The 14,969-nt window shown below is 33.9% G+C and overlaps 4 protein-coding genes across 4 annotated transcripts; 1 reads left to right on the top strand and 3 right to left on the bottom strand.

Annotated features, from left to right (window-relative positions):
- The first annotated feature begins 1,295 nt into the window (after nt 1–1,295).
- On the top strand, nt 1,296–2,879 carry LOC130973711 (mitogen-activated protein kinase kinase kinase 18-like). The gene has a single exon (XM_057898346.1). The coding sequence runs from the start codon at nt 1,390–1,392 to the stop codon at nt 2,824–2,826; it is 1,437 nt and encodes a 478-aa protein (XP_057754329.1). The 5' UTR covers nt 1,296–1,389; the 3' UTR covers nt 2,827–2,879.
- Nucleotides 2,880–4,914: 2,035 nt separating this feature from the next.
- Nucleotides 4,915–7,131, bottom strand: LOC130976388 (uncharacterized). Its single transcript, XM_057901240.1, has 2 exons — nt 6,560–7,131; nt 4,915–5,648 (listed from the first exon to the last, which is right to left on the bottom strand). Exons 1-2 carry the CDS (start codon nt 6,849–6,851, stop codon nt 5,290–5,292), a joined length of 651 nt encoding a protein of 216 aa, XP_057757223.1. The 5' UTR covers nt 6,852–7,131; the 3' UTR covers nt 4,915–5,289.
- Nucleotides 7,132–7,999: 868 nt separating this feature from the next.
- Nucleotides 8,000–10,547, bottom strand: LOC130976780 (probable F-box protein At4g22030). The gene is made up of 2 exons (XM_057901706.1): nt 10,349–10,547; nt 8,000–9,725 (listed from the first exon to the last, which is right to left on the bottom strand). Exon 2 carries the CDS (start codon nt 9,480–9,482, stop codon nt 8,217–8,219), a length of 1,266 nt encoding a protein of 421 aa, XP_057757689.1. The 5' UTR covers nt 9,483–9,725; nt 10,349–10,547; the 3' UTR covers nt 8,000–8,216.
- A 623-nt stretch (nt 10,548–11,170) lies between these two features.
- LOC130976185 (peroxisomal membrane protein PMP22) lies at nt 11,171–14,025 on the bottom strand. The gene is made up of 7 exons (XM_057900967.1): nt 13,797–14,025; nt 13,483–13,581; nt 12,730–12,831; nt 12,200–12,275; nt 11,834–11,904; nt 11,578–11,663; nt 11,171–11,493 (listed from the first exon to the last, which is right to left on the bottom strand). Exons 1-7 carry the CDS (start codon nt 13,866–13,868, stop codon nt 11,442–11,444), a joined length of 558 nt encoding a protein of 185 aa, XP_057756950.1. The 5' UTR covers nt 13,869–14,025; the 3' UTR covers nt 11,171–11,441.
- Between the last annotated feature and the right edge of the window lie 944 nt (nt 14,026–14,969).

The raw sequence follows: 14,969 nt of genomic DNA, 5'->3' as shown, positions 1-14,969 counted from the left end.
GACTCATCATAGATAAATCCCAAGCTACGAATGGTTCTTTCTTTAAAATAATAATAATAATAATAATAATAATAATAATAATAATAATAATAATAAAGCCTTTCGCTGTTGCCTTTCTTTAATTTTGTTTTGCTTCGCATACAATCTACCTAATCTCGGAGATGAACTGGAAGTTCCTTTTTTATAAAATAAAAAATACCATTTCGTCCATTATTCCACTTTGACTTTAAAAATCAACTACGGCGTACGTAGATTAACTGAATTAATTATGCGGGAAGTAAAGCGGATAAGACTACAGGCTACAAAAAATATTATATTAATATATATGATAATATATAGTTATTAGATAATATAACATATGCAAAATGTTTTACACTGTATAAAACTAATAAATTCCTCAAGAATTGACTTTCACCAAAACAGGTACATACAATGCATGCAGATTATTATATTGAATTCACTGAATCGAAACAGTTATTTTCATCTTGTTCTTTTCATTTGGAGATTATTATATTGAGACGGTTTTCTATCTTTTCCAAACAGAATGTGCTACCTACCTGTTTGGCAAAATCCCTGTAATTTTCACATTATTATCTAGGCTACCTAATAATAATAATAATGCATATACTATTATAGCATAAAGTTCCTAACCTATTGTGGTGGTGTGGGCTCATGAAAGGTACTAACATATAGATTACAATATAGTTAACAAAATTAATGGAACAAACAAAAAAAAAGAAAATACCATGGAATATGCCAGTGAAGATTATTATCCATAAACACTCATGATTCATGAATCACGCGCGCACACAGTAATAACGTTCACCGGTTAATATTTCAGCATGCACCGAACCGCAATCTTAGCCTAGTATAACCACGTGCCACCATGTGAACACAATTCACTATCTCATGATTATTTTGAAAAATCCTTGTTTAGAAGATAAATAATTTTTCTTCATCCAAGTCTAAAACTAGCCAGGTGTACAGTACTAGCACTAACCATAACTAGCACCAGCGAACAGTGAACACACATAACATGGCCGGCCAACAACAAAAGGAGAGGCTTGGACACGTGGATAGCTCCCATCATCTCATGACAAGAACCTTGTGATAGATGAATGAGACGGCCGCCGTCCATTGTACACAAGCAAAAAAAAAGTGCACATTTTTAAATGAAAGAGCAGCTTTCCATATCACCAATCATAACTCGGTTAACCCCTCACACTAAGCCAACCAAACCAAACCAAACCAAACCAAATTGTATCTTATATAAATATATAATAATTTCCATAAACTGTAAGAAACTTAGCTAGCTCCCAATTCCCAACAATAACATTCCATTCCATACACACATCTATCAAACAATCTCTTCTCTCTTACCTCTGATCCATGGACTACTACTGGACTAGAGGTCACACCCTCGGCCGGGGCTCCACAGCCACCGTCTACACTGCTGAATTTCATGGGTCTGGTGAACTCTTTGCCGTGAAGTCAGCGGAGGTACACCGGTCTGAGGAGCTGCGGAAGGAACAGGGTCTTCTTTCATCGCTCAATTGTCCTCAGATTGTCAAGTACAAAGGGTACGATGTTACGTACGAGGATGGTCGGTACTTTTACAACCTCTTCTTGGAATACGCGCCAAGGGGGACCCTGCTTGACGTAATTGCCCATTACAATCACGGCGGTGCCACCATGGAACACTCATTGGCCAGTGTCTACACGCGCCAGATTCTGTTGGGACTCAATTATCTTCATTCCAATGGGATAGTACATTGCGACGTCAAGGGGCAGAACGTTCTCATCACCCAACATGGCGCCAAAATCGCCGACTTTGGTTGTGCCCGCAAAGTTGGCTCCGGCGCCGGCGGACGAGGAGGGGTTATCGCTGGAACGCCGGCGTTCATGGCGCCGGAGGTGGCGCGTGGGGATGAACAGGGATTCCCAGCTGACGTGTGGGCCCTGGGATGCACCATTCTTGAGATGGTTACCGGGAAACCTCCGTGGAAAGACGTTTCCGGCGACCCTGTTTCGGTTCTTTATCGGGTTGGATTCTCCGGCGAGGCGCCAGAGATTCCGGAATCTGTGTCGGAGGAAGTTAAGGACTTCTTGGGGAAGTGCTTGAGGAGTGAAGCGAGTAAGAGATGGACGGTGAAGGAGCTTCTGGGACACGCGTTCGTTGCGGAATCGCGTTTTGTGGGAATAGAATGTGATGATCATGATTTGGACACACCCACAAGTGTTTTGGAACCACAAGGCCTTTGGAACTGGGACACCAATCAGGACTCGCCACGTGGCATCTCTTCAATGAATTCTCCAAGTGCTAGGGACAGAGTTCTTGGGTTGTGTGGTGATGATGAGCCTAACTGGGATCTTAATGATGCTGATGATGATAAGTGGATCACTGTGAGAAGTAATGAGGACTACTCTCCCGTTGGGATAGCTCAGGATTTTTGTTCAGACAATGTTAGGATCCTTAGAGAGGATGATGAGAATGTTTTGGTGAATTTTGTTGAACCACCACAGGATGTAGTAGTAATTTGCAATGTAATTCATGAATTGAGTAGATGGAATGATGTAGTAGTTGTTGTTGGTGATTCTTACCTTTGCAGAATCATTGATTGTAAGTGTTGCATTAGAGATTCAGTGTTTTTAGGGTGTTGTTCATCATGTTCATCTCTAAACATTTATTATTATTATTGTAAGAAGAAAGAAATTTATGTTACGCATGCTCTCCTCTTTATTTCCACTTTGGATGATATGGCTACTTTACAATTTAAATTTCCTATTCTACTTCAATGGAATAATAACGTGTTCCCAATAATGTGAGGCTAAAATTTAATGCTATCCATATAGCAAAGGCTGGCTCCTACTTTAACCAGCTAACATGTTAACCTATACTTTATTATATTATACTGTAACGAAACATAATGCAGATCACAACATGTTTTTAAACAGTAAATAAATTTCTTACTTTTTTAATATGGTATATCTGGTTTTGTTATTGATGGTGATTGGATGGTGACACCGTCCAAATTGATACTTACTGAGTGCACATCAGCATGGTTAAGTTATCTTAGAGACTTTTAGTGGCGCCAACTTTTTAATGTAAAATCAAAAACATCACTATGGTTATCTTAATTAACCAATACCTTAATTCATATAAGTATATAACTGATTTGGCTTGGGCAAGTTGCAAATGAGAACACATTTTGGGCTCTTAAATGAGCTGAGAGGTCGCAGATGCCACTTTATCCTCAACAGCACTAATAAGTGACCGCCCCTCCTTCCCTTTGTTATCTAACATCTTTATTAATTACATATTCTTTCATTATTATAATTATATATTTTAATTATATTATATCAGCTAGCCTCTATTATTAGTTCCAAGGGGACCACAATTACAAACTATACGATAAGGGTAACAGTAATGGCACAAATCATAAGTTTGGGTCTTTTCAAATATAAAATGGTACCGAAAAAGGCCAAAACAAAAGAGTCAAATTAAAATAAGTGTTTTTGTAATTCGAACCAGGCTGCAGCAGGATGGTGGTTGGGTTGTCTATCTTTTCATCTATGATAACATGACCTAATTCTAAAGAGTTACTAATTATTCCTTTTTGGACTGAACCATACATAACCAAGAATCTTATTTTACATCGTAAATAAATAAATTGACAATTATTATCTATTTACCAGCTCAGCCTAAAACGCTGTTATCTTTTTTTTTTTTTAAAAAAAAGGGAGCTCGACAAATAGAGTGGAGCATAGAGAAAACATAATGGTAAGACAACTCAAACAAAGAGACAAACACTGTAACCTACAATAACATATACCTCTTTGTTATTTTCAACATTGTTATCAACAATAAAAGGAATCCACACCTAACGACCCCTTATAGCTCAGAAATGACATGTTGATAATCTCCTTAAATCCTTTTCCTTTATTTTGGAATATCCTCCTGTTTCTTTCCAGCCATAAGTTTCAGGTAATCGCACAAAAGCATACCATTTATTTCTTGCACTCTGCCTTCCTTTGTGATATCTCTGTCCAACTTAAGAAATGCTCATTCAACGTACCTAAGCAAGACCATTGTCTACCAACATACGATAACCATGCCAAGCAAAACTACAGCCAAGGAACCAGTGGTCACCAGACTCAATATTTGCGTTACATAAAACACACAACGTATCTTGTTGGTTAATAGCTCCAAACCGATTCAGTCTCTCCTTTATACTGATCCTGTCAGTCAAAACAAATCAAACAAACAATTCCACTCATGACGGGACTAGTCCTTTCCAAATAGTTTTAGTAAAGTTGTAGCTTGAAAAACTCTGTTATCTTAATATAATTTGTTCAAACTGGCATATGTAAGAATGTTTTTTTTCTTGTATCTTTCAATTTGATAAATCAAGGACTAATTTATTATAGATTTAAGTTCTATTTAAAGGTCTGCCATTAGCTAATAAATTGCTGTATGCACAAAAAAAAAAAACGAATCTCCAACATTTAAGTAGACGAAGAAGATGACCACTTGATCAACTTAAATTGGTTATATATTAGAATGCTTTGTAATGTAGTACTTATCAAGTTACGTTTAGTTTTTAACTGAAATCTGAGTGTCATTCATCATACTAAAAAAATGCAGGCTGAGAAGAGCAATGCAACAAATAGCAATTGCATTGTACCAATGCCAACTTAAGCAAAAAAAAAAAAAAAAAATACAGCAAATAGTATTGTACCAATGCCAACTTAGGCCTAATAAATTAAAATAAAAAGAGGTAAAAGGCTAAAAGACAATAAAAGTTTCTTAATCTTCTTGGACATAAGAACTATTTTAGGTAAGATTAACTAACATAAATATGACCAAAAATGAAAAAAAAAAGTTTAACACAAGAAATGACCAGACAAGAAATATTCTACGGCCAAGCAAGGCGTCATCTGAATAGGACCAATGTTAATATCAAACAACAATAAATGCCAACAGAAATAAACATAAAACAGCACCAGGCACTTTCTTGGCCACATCCTTCAAAGTTTGTCAAATCTTAAGTAGTGAAACATATAAGTTACATATGTGCAGGGAATCAGAACTATATTTCTGTAGTCACTTTTCAAAATTTTCACATTTTTTGTCAGCAGAAAATTGATATCAAAATCACAACCTTCAAGTGAAAATCCTAATTCTTATGGATCATGTGATAAACCTGTTATCAGCAAACTTCCATGAAATCCTGGAAACTAAATCATCCACACACCTGCAATCTTTTCTGACATACTCTTGTTGGTACCTTAACGTGACAACCTTCCATTGACCGATTGTAATTGACTGCGGAGTTCCTGGTTTTCTTCCAGTAAGCGGCCATACTCAAGCAGGAAGCCCTCAGATTGTTTTCTTAAAGCAGATACATTGGCTTCTGCAACATCTACATCTTCAGTTTTTGACCGCAGTTCAGATTCAAGCTGGTGGACTTCTTTTCTCAATCTGGCTGCTTCTTCTTCTATGGCTTTGTTTTCTTCTGAATTCAAAACTTTTGCTTCTTCTGCACGTGCTTGTTTCTTGGCAGCTTCCATGCCCTTCCTTCGAAGACGGAGTTCTCTTATGTAATGGTGTAATCTGTCTACCATAAGTGCAAGAAAAAGTACAGCACCTGCACATAATTGACAAAAGATGATTGATTCTAAATACCCATAGTGTTCTACTAGTCTCAAATCTCAATATTTTCAGAATATTAAGGGAACAGAGTGAGTGTCCTGAAACTCAAAACAGTGTCATTCAGGTAGGATTATAACTGTGATTCCATTCCAAAGTCCTTTCTCTTATGATGCGATTTAGGATATTGGATGGCATCAACATTGTTGGGAAGACAATAAGGAAGTTCATATGGAATATAATATATAAAGTAAACAATCGAATTGGTCCTTAACAAATTTTAGATCGAGCACTTTGCTCCCAAGGAATTTCAGATCTGACAGAAGTAATTCTCAAAGACTTCTAGGGAATAAAAATTTGTTGGGGAGCAAAGTGTCTGATCTATAATTACTTGAAGACCAAATTGGTGTTTATTCTAATATATATTATGTATTTTACTTGAGGAAGGTGCTTTAGCAGGAATCCAAAAGTTTTTATTAGAACAGAACAATAATTTTAGATTGTTTGATTTTTCTTGAGTAATATTAATCAGTAAAAACCATATAATTTGATTATTATGGAATATTTAATCAACCCATTTTGATGGCTCACATTTAGAATCTGCTTAAGAAGTTCACACAACTCAAGTTGATTCAACATTCGACATTCATCTACTAAGGAAAGAAAAACCAGTACCAAACTGCAATATAGACATTTCTAGAATGACCCAAACCAAAAAACAGTGAAACAGTAACTCCAATGCAATCATGAAAAATGCTGAATAAATCTGAGACACATCCATGAATATACAAAGTCTCACATTGTATTATACATCCTCAATAGCTCAAAATAGCAATGTAACAAATCAGTTCACACCATAACAAAAACAACAACTCATTCAACTAATGAAAGGAAAGGAATTGTACATACCCATTAGTGTCGATTCAAGAAGGTGCTTGGCCATTAGAACCTGATCGGTTGGGTTGAGAGAACCACCAGCAGCATCCTCGATCCCACGCTTCTGAATCTGGAGCATGGTGTACACAGTGGAGAAGAGCACCACAAAGATGGTACCTGCAACACTCTTAACCATGAGTGGTCCTCTACCCCTCTTCAACCGATCCAATCCCATTATCACAAGCTTCCTCAATGGGGTCTTGAACAGCAACACCACTATCATCGCTGCCTCCATGAACACCACTAGAAACAGCAACTGAATCATCTTCCCACAGCAACAATGAGCACCGCAACAATGTCAAGAGCTTAAATTTCGGATCTTTGATCGATGGGGTATGACCGTATGAGTGAGTGTGGCAATTTCACAAACAGTTGGATGACAGAGACACAATTCTTATGGGCCCACTGGGAGGTTGTGCATCACTGTCATCAATCTCAAATGGTCATTGATACCAGTCAGTCAGATTCAATTAAAATTTTAAAAACAATAAAAAAAATTTGGAGCTTTTGGTTGGAATGTGAAGCAAAAAAGGAAAAGGAAAAGGCAATGGAAGGCAAGAAGAATAGTTTGTGGTTACATTACACCACTCTTGTTTTTATTAACGAGAAAATGTCGTTTGTGTAAATCAGATCTATGTGAGCACCGCCCTATTAGTGTTAATCATATTCTAATCCGCAATTAAATGAGTTCTGAACTTAATAAGATTATTCTTTCATAACTCTTATTTTTGCTTCTTTTGTAGGTTTAGTTGACTAGAAATTGTAAGGTTATGTTTTTAACTAGACCAAAAGGCACTAGATGGAAGCAGAATAAACTAGTAATAATGGATAATGAAGGTCACATAATTAAAGTAATCCGTCTGCAAATTATGCTTTTGTTTAATGCAGCCTGCATTAGTCTATTATTACTTTTTACTACCAACCATTTACGTTAGACAAGGACTGAGTAACTAGAAGTGTAAAATTTGAATACTTTTAATGTTTGGTGTTGCAATTTTCGGTAATATCGTTGTCATGAATATCCCACCTAGAGCCTAAGCCACTCAAAATTTGACACGTGAAGGGGACTCCTAACAACAGTAATGAAGTTGGGGGTTTACAAAAATCAGGTAAAGAGAAAGCTGCAGCATTGTTAGTTTGTTACATACTTATATCAATTTGTTTACCGATTGTTGCTAATCCACATAATTAGCTTCTTATGGATCATGGATATGGATGTCAAAACAAATAAAATTCCCATTTCATTTCAAGTCTCCAAACCTGTTCTCACTTGTTCTGTTCTGTTGTTCAATTGTAACTATTAGGGACCAAAATTAGTTAGCATCCTTTTTCCTGTTTGGCCTTTTGGCTTTTCTATTTGTTTTTGGTCTCCTTATAATTTAATAACAAAATAATAAGGATAAAATTAATTAAGTCAAGCGCTTTACATATAAAAGAGTGAATGAATAGTACAACTTGACCCCTAAACTATGCATATCGAAGCTGTCCAACAGTCATGTGCTTTAATAATCTGCTATTTCCAAAATATTAGAAAATGCAGATCAGAAACAGCTTGATGAATAATTTGAGCAGATAAGCTAAAGTCTCAAATTATCATTTACAAAGAATCTTAATAACATTTTTGGTATGCCTAGAAAAGCTTGCTAGCAAAATCGTTTTGAGTAGAAGATGAAAATTGCCTTAGTTCTTCAAGACTTTTACCAAGCTGTAGGGCAACTTTGATCTCAAACAATTCTCCATTTTCCCTTCTGTGAAGATCTTTTTCCCTTAAATTCTGCTGAATAGACTCCTCCATGAGCTTGAAGAACCCAATAAGAGACCTATATAACTCAAACACCATGCCAACTTGGCCACCATGCTCAACTGTGTTAACAACACAAGCCAAAGCCCCACCAACAACACCGAACATCACAGGCCATGAACCATTCACACATCCCAAACAAGCAGAACCAATTGCTGCAAGACCAGTGAGTAATGGCCCTGAAACTGCCAACACCTTGTTTAGATTCAAAGCCTTTCTACTTAGCCTCGTGTACTCAGCCATGTCCTTCTTCCTCACAGCTTTCACAATTGCTTTCATTTCCCCTTCCAACCTTGAATCCCATCCATTATTGCTGTTGTTTTTGTTGTCCCCTACTTCTTCTTTCCAATGATGTTTCTTCTTCTTTTGAGGCCACCACACTGCTGGTTCAATTTTGTGAGGGAATTTGTCAAGCATGGTGCCTAAAAGAGGAAGAGGGTAAGCCTTGTCCAATGCCAAAACTCTTTCCATTGCTTCAGTTACCTCGAATTCATTGGCGTTACCGAGAGAAACCTTTGTTCTTAGCTCTCCATTAAGCTGCTTGAACAACCTAGCAGCATTTCTCTGTTCCTCAGCAAGCTGTGATGGCTGGAATTTGTTCATGACAGCAAGTATTCCAGTTGCAGCCATGAAAAGGATTGTTGATGAAACCTTAAGTGCCATAAGAGGTGCTCCACTTGAAGTAGTACTAGTAGCTGCAAGAGCAAGCATGGTTGAAGCAGAAAGAGTGATCATGTTAACTGATGTTAGAAGAAGGTGGTTCCAGTTGTCGCGTTGCGCTGCCACGTTCTTGTGCATCTCCAATCTATCTGATACAATCTCCATAATCAAATGAAGCTTAGCTATCTCCATGGACTTTTGAATAAGTGTTGTTGAATTGTTAGAATAATTATTATTGTTGGTGTAGTGTTTTGTAGTGGTGGTGGTGGTAGATGAAGTGAAGTTATTTAGATAATCCAAGTCTGCTGCCAAACTTGATGGGGTGGTGGTGATTTTGGTCACATGGATCTTGGGCACATTCATTGTAGCAGCAATCGATCTTGTACTCAAACACCAGAATGAAGAAACTCTGCTATGAATTACACAGGTTGCCATGTGCTATTACCCTCTCTTTGTTTATGAAGGCCTTTGATTTTATATGCTAATGCTTAAGCACATGCATATATTTATATATAAGAGGATCCAGCAATGAGATTTTATTGTTTTAGGTAATGCAAAATATGGTTGAGTTGTGTGAAATGTGAATTGATTTATGTCTTCTTGCTTTGGCTATATCTACATTGAGTATTCTCCCTCCTATGCTGACTTTCAACTTTCGACAGACATAACGAGTAAACTCTGCAGGCTAACTATAAACATGTTAACAAAATAAGACCTTAAGTCCATAACTTTAACAATTAATATTAAAAAATTTAATTATTTACTCGTGTATGTTCTTATCAACTAATATATATTGTGTCAAATATTGTGTTATAGCTCATATAATGCATGTCCCTGCCTTATTTTGCAAACATTTTGACATCATAATAACTCATAATACAAAGTTCTTTTTTTACGATTTATTGTGTTCATTTGCTTACTTACTGTTTAGTGTCTTCATATTCTTTATAAATAATTGTTTTCAGATTTGTTGAAATAGTCGTGTAAAATTGATGGATAATCCTAAGTTCCTAAGTCTAATTTTCCATCCTCTAAAAGAAAGCAATGACCCTTATTTTGTGGGTGACATACACTTATTAATAATGGGAATGGATTTAACAAGTGAGGGAATAAAATATAATCTTTTATCATAAATTTTATAAATAAAATTAAAAAAATTTAGAAAAAAATATTAAAAAATTAAAAATCATACTTTATTTTTTAATTATTAAAAAAATGGAGAGAATTCATTTTTTCGAATAATAATAAGGAAAACCAATTCTGAAACTATAAACATGAATTGAGGAGCCATTTGGCGTAACCTTTAAAAATAGCAAGTGCCTTCTCTTCTTCTCATTTCTCAAGTCTCTCAATAACATAAATTTTTGGCATTATTGGCACTTCAATTTACACTTCATGACCATGCATGTCTCACTTCTTCATATCATATTTTCTCAAGAGATGCTAAAAACTTCATTATTATAATTCACATGTGCTGTTCCGCGTGTGAACCTCCGAAACTATATTTTATTATGTGAAAAAAACTATTGCTAGGATGTTTGTAAGCAATATTATATGGCTAATAAATATTATTATTTTTTATTAGTATTTAATCAACAATAATTTATATATATATTTATAAAAATTTTATATATAAAAAATATATAATTTATATATATATATATATATATATATATATATATATATATATATTACCAAAATTTGCATATATAAATTATTAAAAATAATTTAATATTTATGCTAATCAAATAATAACTAAAAATACTAGAAATTACATGGAGTTTTTTGGATGTTTGTTATAGACTATGAAGCACGGACACTTCGCTAAGTTGTTATATCAGTAAAATATCAAAATATCATTACAATTTATCTAAAAAATACTTTATATTTTATATGTATGCGTGTCCTCGTATCTTATAAAATTTTAAAATTTGTGTGTTGACGTGTCTCTCGTGTCAGTATCTGTGCATCATAGGTTATAGAACATCATCATGACTGTCTTTTTTATTATTATCTAAATCTATTATTTGTCATTACGGTTTAAGCGTTTCAATATTTTTTCTTACTAAAAGTGACTCGAAATTTTGGCAATTAAAATTTAAAATACGTGGATAAAATTAACAAATTCTATGGATTCCACCACCAGCAATTAACAAACCAAACATGCTCCCAAAATAGGCTTTACCCTTTAATTTTAATTAAGACATACTGATTTTTTTAGATATCAATTTGTCTCAAGCGAACACTTATATTCTGAGAGGGAAAGGGTATGCCTTATGAAATTCCAATAGTTCAAAATAAATCAGAAGCATACAGCACTGGGAGCAGTTAGACATAGACCCTCATAACATATTATATTATCTGTTACTTGGAAGAGCTTTTACTATAATCACTTTAGGCTTTAATCAATACCATGGACCGTGCTCTTAGGTTCAAGAATATTCCCCTGAAATGAAAAATACACACAATTACCAAATGATGATGAAAGACAAGGAGAGTCAAAGAAAGAAAGAAAAAAAGAAACATGTACCAGCAAAATGCAACTAAGCTGTGGAAAACAACACGGAAATGAAGAGGCATGAATTTGTGATTTATGAACCCCACAGCAGGAAAGAACTGCATCCCAAATCCATTAGAGGCTCTCAAGTTGGTGATCAATGACAATAATAATAATAATCTTTTTTTGACAGAAATACTTGCATGCTCTTAGCTGTCACCATTTATTTTCATCTATAATGTTTTTGGAGTGATCTTAAATGTTATTTGAAGTTGTAATTGAAGATTACCGTCCATGATGTGTACTGCACTGATGGATAGTCCTTCTTAACCTTAGCTTTCACATGCACCCATGGTCGACCTGCGTTCAACGACGTATGGCAGTTTAGACATCATTTTGTGGATTCACTTGGTATTGAGTCATTCTCTCATTATTTTTTAGGATAACTCCTATAAGTTTGTTCTTCTTCTTTATTTTTTTTGAGTAAATAGTTGACCAGGAATATAATTGCATTAGGTGGACTATTTAGTGTGTTGACATGAATGAGAATTATCTTATTTGTTCACATTTTTTCCACTTGTATCTAACCAAGTGTAAATCCATGTTAACTTTGCTAAAAAGATGCAAGTTAATTAGGTATATAGAAAGGGCTAACCTTCAATAACTAATCCATAATAAATCAAGAAAAGCAAATTGTTCAGAGGAGAAGATGTCAACTGTTCAATCAAAACCTGAAAAGCCAAAAATAATTGAAAAAGGGTAAGCAACTTATTACCTTGTCTCTTTTATAGAAGTGGGTTTGGAATATCCAAGAATCAAACATAAAACCAAATAGAAATAGATATAGAAAAAATAAGGAAAAGTCTAAGGGGCCAGCAACTTTTATGTTTTCTGTCCAGCACTTAACCATCAAAAGAAAAGTGAGTGATTTCTCACCATTGGATGTAATCTCACACCATTAAAAACACTATTGATGGCCAATTGATGGTTACAAAATACTAAAGTTGCTGGCCCCCTAGTATTGCTCAATAAGTAAATCTTTGTGGAAATATATTAGGACAGATATGGTTAAAGAATTGAAATTCATTTACAAAAATTTGTATAAAATTTGTGGTAATCTTATTTTTCAATTTTCAGTTCTGCAGTTAGAATAATGTTTTCTAACACAAGTTTTTGCAGCTTCACCTTCTTGGCTGCGGTTGTTGAGTCTCTCTTCCCTTTGAAAATTTTATCCAGTATAATATGAAAGAAGTGTCCAAAGGGTCCAAGATAAGCAGCTCCAAAAAACTGCATGCAATAAACGATTTATGTTATTCCTAATGTAAACATGGAATGGCATTGAAAACAAATATTTTGGACATGTATCTAAATTTATTGGCCAAAATGATGTGACATTATGCATATAACAAGTTGACCCTGAATAATTAATAAGCGGTAAAAGATCAGCAGCTATTATTTTACTCCTTTTTTTATTCTTATTAGGTATTCCAGCACCCAAAGTGTGATCCTGATCATTGCACAAAGTAGTTTGAGCTCATTGGTATATTGCAGTTCATCAAAATAGTGATATTAATGAGAAGCAAATGTTAATCTTTCTAATGAAATTTATGGAGATTTTAGAGAAAAAAAAAAGGGGGGACGTTTCAACATCTTAACAAGCTGCTTTTCAACATATAGGTTTAAATTTTCCTTCAATGTTTCCCTTCCACATCACTGCTAGTTTTTTAGAACATTGCTGATTGAATAAACCTTCAGCTTATTCCTTGAAATTATAAATGCAGATCATTAGAATGGCTACTTGGGAAAATATCTTGTTAAGATCCTAATATTTTACCCTTATTAGTCAATTAATCTTGACATCACAGTCTTATTGACCAAACTAAAACTAAATTATCTGAATTAGAGGCAGTAGAAAAGTAAGAAGGAAAAGGAGCTGACCACTTTGAGAAGAATCCGTTTGAATTGAAGTTTTTGTATTCCAGTAAGCTTCTGAGACACTATGTCACTGATAGCAGACAACACCCCTGCTGTGATAACCTGAATTAGTCACAATCGAAGTTAATAAACCCATCAACACTCTCTTACCTGAATGGTTCAAAGTTTAAAACTTAAAAGGTAGCTCTTTTAGGACTACTGAAAACAGAGGGTCGACGAAAATGGATGCAAGAAGGAAAATTGCTGAAGTGAGAGGTAAGTTTATAAAAAAAAATGCAGAAAAGAAAAACAAAGTAAATGAAGAAGAAGAAGAAGACCTTGGTTCTCAAAGGGTGTTGCTGGAGCTGTTTCAAGTAATTGTTGAGTCCGTTCTTGGCTAAAGATCCCATCTTTGGCTTCAAACACAAGTGGGTTTTGTTTGACTTAGGAACAGAGTGTGTTCGTGCTCGTCTTAAATCTTAATAATGGAAGGTTTGTGGTTTATGCAGCACATGCGTAATAAGAATGAGTGATCAAAATATCTCCCCCAAATGGGAGGAATTGAAACCAATTCCCTAACTAACGATCTTATTTGTCCTAACTAAATGTTTAAAATTTAAATTTTATTTTATATATGTAATCATTTATTAATTAATAATAAATTTTTAAATATAATTTATAATTTATAATTTTTTTAAAAAATATTCAATTTGATTGTTGAAATTATATTCAAATTTTAATTTAATCTTTAAAATTTTAATTATTTTAATTTAGTTTTTAAATTTTTTAAATTTAATTACATTAATTTTTGTGATAGTTTTTATTATGGAATTAATTAAAAAATTTAAAAATTAAATTAAAATAATAAAAATTTTAAAGATTATTTTAAATTTAATTACATTAATTTTTGTGATAGTTTTTGTTATAGAATTAATTAAAAAATTTAAAAATTAAATTAAAATAATAAAAATTTTAAAGATTAAATTGAAGTTTGAATGTAACTTTAGAAATTAAATTTAATATTTATTCTAATTTTTCGAAAATACTATAAAAAAATAAGGAATAGGAGTTAGGACACTAATCAATGTAGGTGTTAGGTCACATCAATCATTTTTATTTGAGAAGTGTTAAGGTCAGTAATTTTTGTGATTTATAACTATCAAATAGTCATTAATAATGATTTTAATGATGTGAGATTAATGTGAGATTTCATTCCATAATTTATTTTTCTTTGTTAATTACATGCATGCCAAAATTTGATAAAGTTACTGCCCCTAGACTTTTTTTTTATTTTGTTGATATCAACGCCATTTTTTCCAATTTTTTTGGTGACTTGACAGTTTTTCGTTTAACAATTAACAACTATGACGGATTCCTCAATCACATTTTGGATCTTATATGTATATCATGACTATTTCATATCATTTTTGCTTTTATTTTGTTCAGCTTCTATTTTTTTTTCACTTGTTCATCCTGCTTCCTGAATTTAAACTTCTGAAATCTCAAGGTAT

The sequence above is a fragment of the Arachis stenosperma genome, chromosome 4 (genome assembly GCF_014773155.1).
Source record: "Arachis stenosperma cultivar V10309 chromosome 4, arast.V10309.gnm1.PFL2, whole genome shotgun sequence".
In the NCBI taxonomy this organism is placed as follows: domain Eukaryota; kingdom Viridiplantae; phylum Streptophyta; class Magnoliopsida; order Fabales; family Fabaceae; genus Arachis; species Arachis stenosperma.
The sequence above is the reverse complement of the archived record's forward strand: the minus strand, read 5'-3'. Positions and strand labels throughout refer to the sequence as shown.

Bases quoted from the DNA above. Each gene is read 5' to 3' on its own strand.
- LOC130973711 (XM_057898346.1), top strand. From the start codon at position 1,390: ATGGACTACTACTGGACTAGAGGTCACACCCTCGGCCGGGGCTCCACA.
- LOC130976388 (XM_057901240.1), bottom strand. From the start codon at position 6,851: ATGATTCAGTTGCTGTTTCTAGTGGTGTTCATGGAGGCAGCGATGATA. The intron at 5,649-6,559 runs GTATGTACAATT...AATTATGTGCAG, and splicing joins TCTTGAATCGACACTAATGG to GTGCTGTACTTTTTCTTGCA.
- LOC130976780 (XM_057901706.1), bottom strand. From the start codon at position 9,482: ATGGCAACCTGTGTAATTCATAGCAGAGTTTCTTCATTCTGGTGTTTG.
- LOC130976185 (XM_057900967.1), bottom strand. From the start codon at position 13,868: ATGGGATCTTTAGCCAAGAACGGACTCAACAATTACTTGAAACAGCTC. The intron at 11,905-12,199 runs GTTAGCCCTTTC...CGTTGAACGCAG, and splicing joins TTATGGATTAGTTATTGAAG to GTCGACCATGGGTGCATGTG. The intron at 11,664-11,833 runs GTAATCTTCAAT...TTTGGGATGCAG, and splicing joins TGCAGTACACATCATGGACG to TTCTTTCCTGCTGTGGGGTT.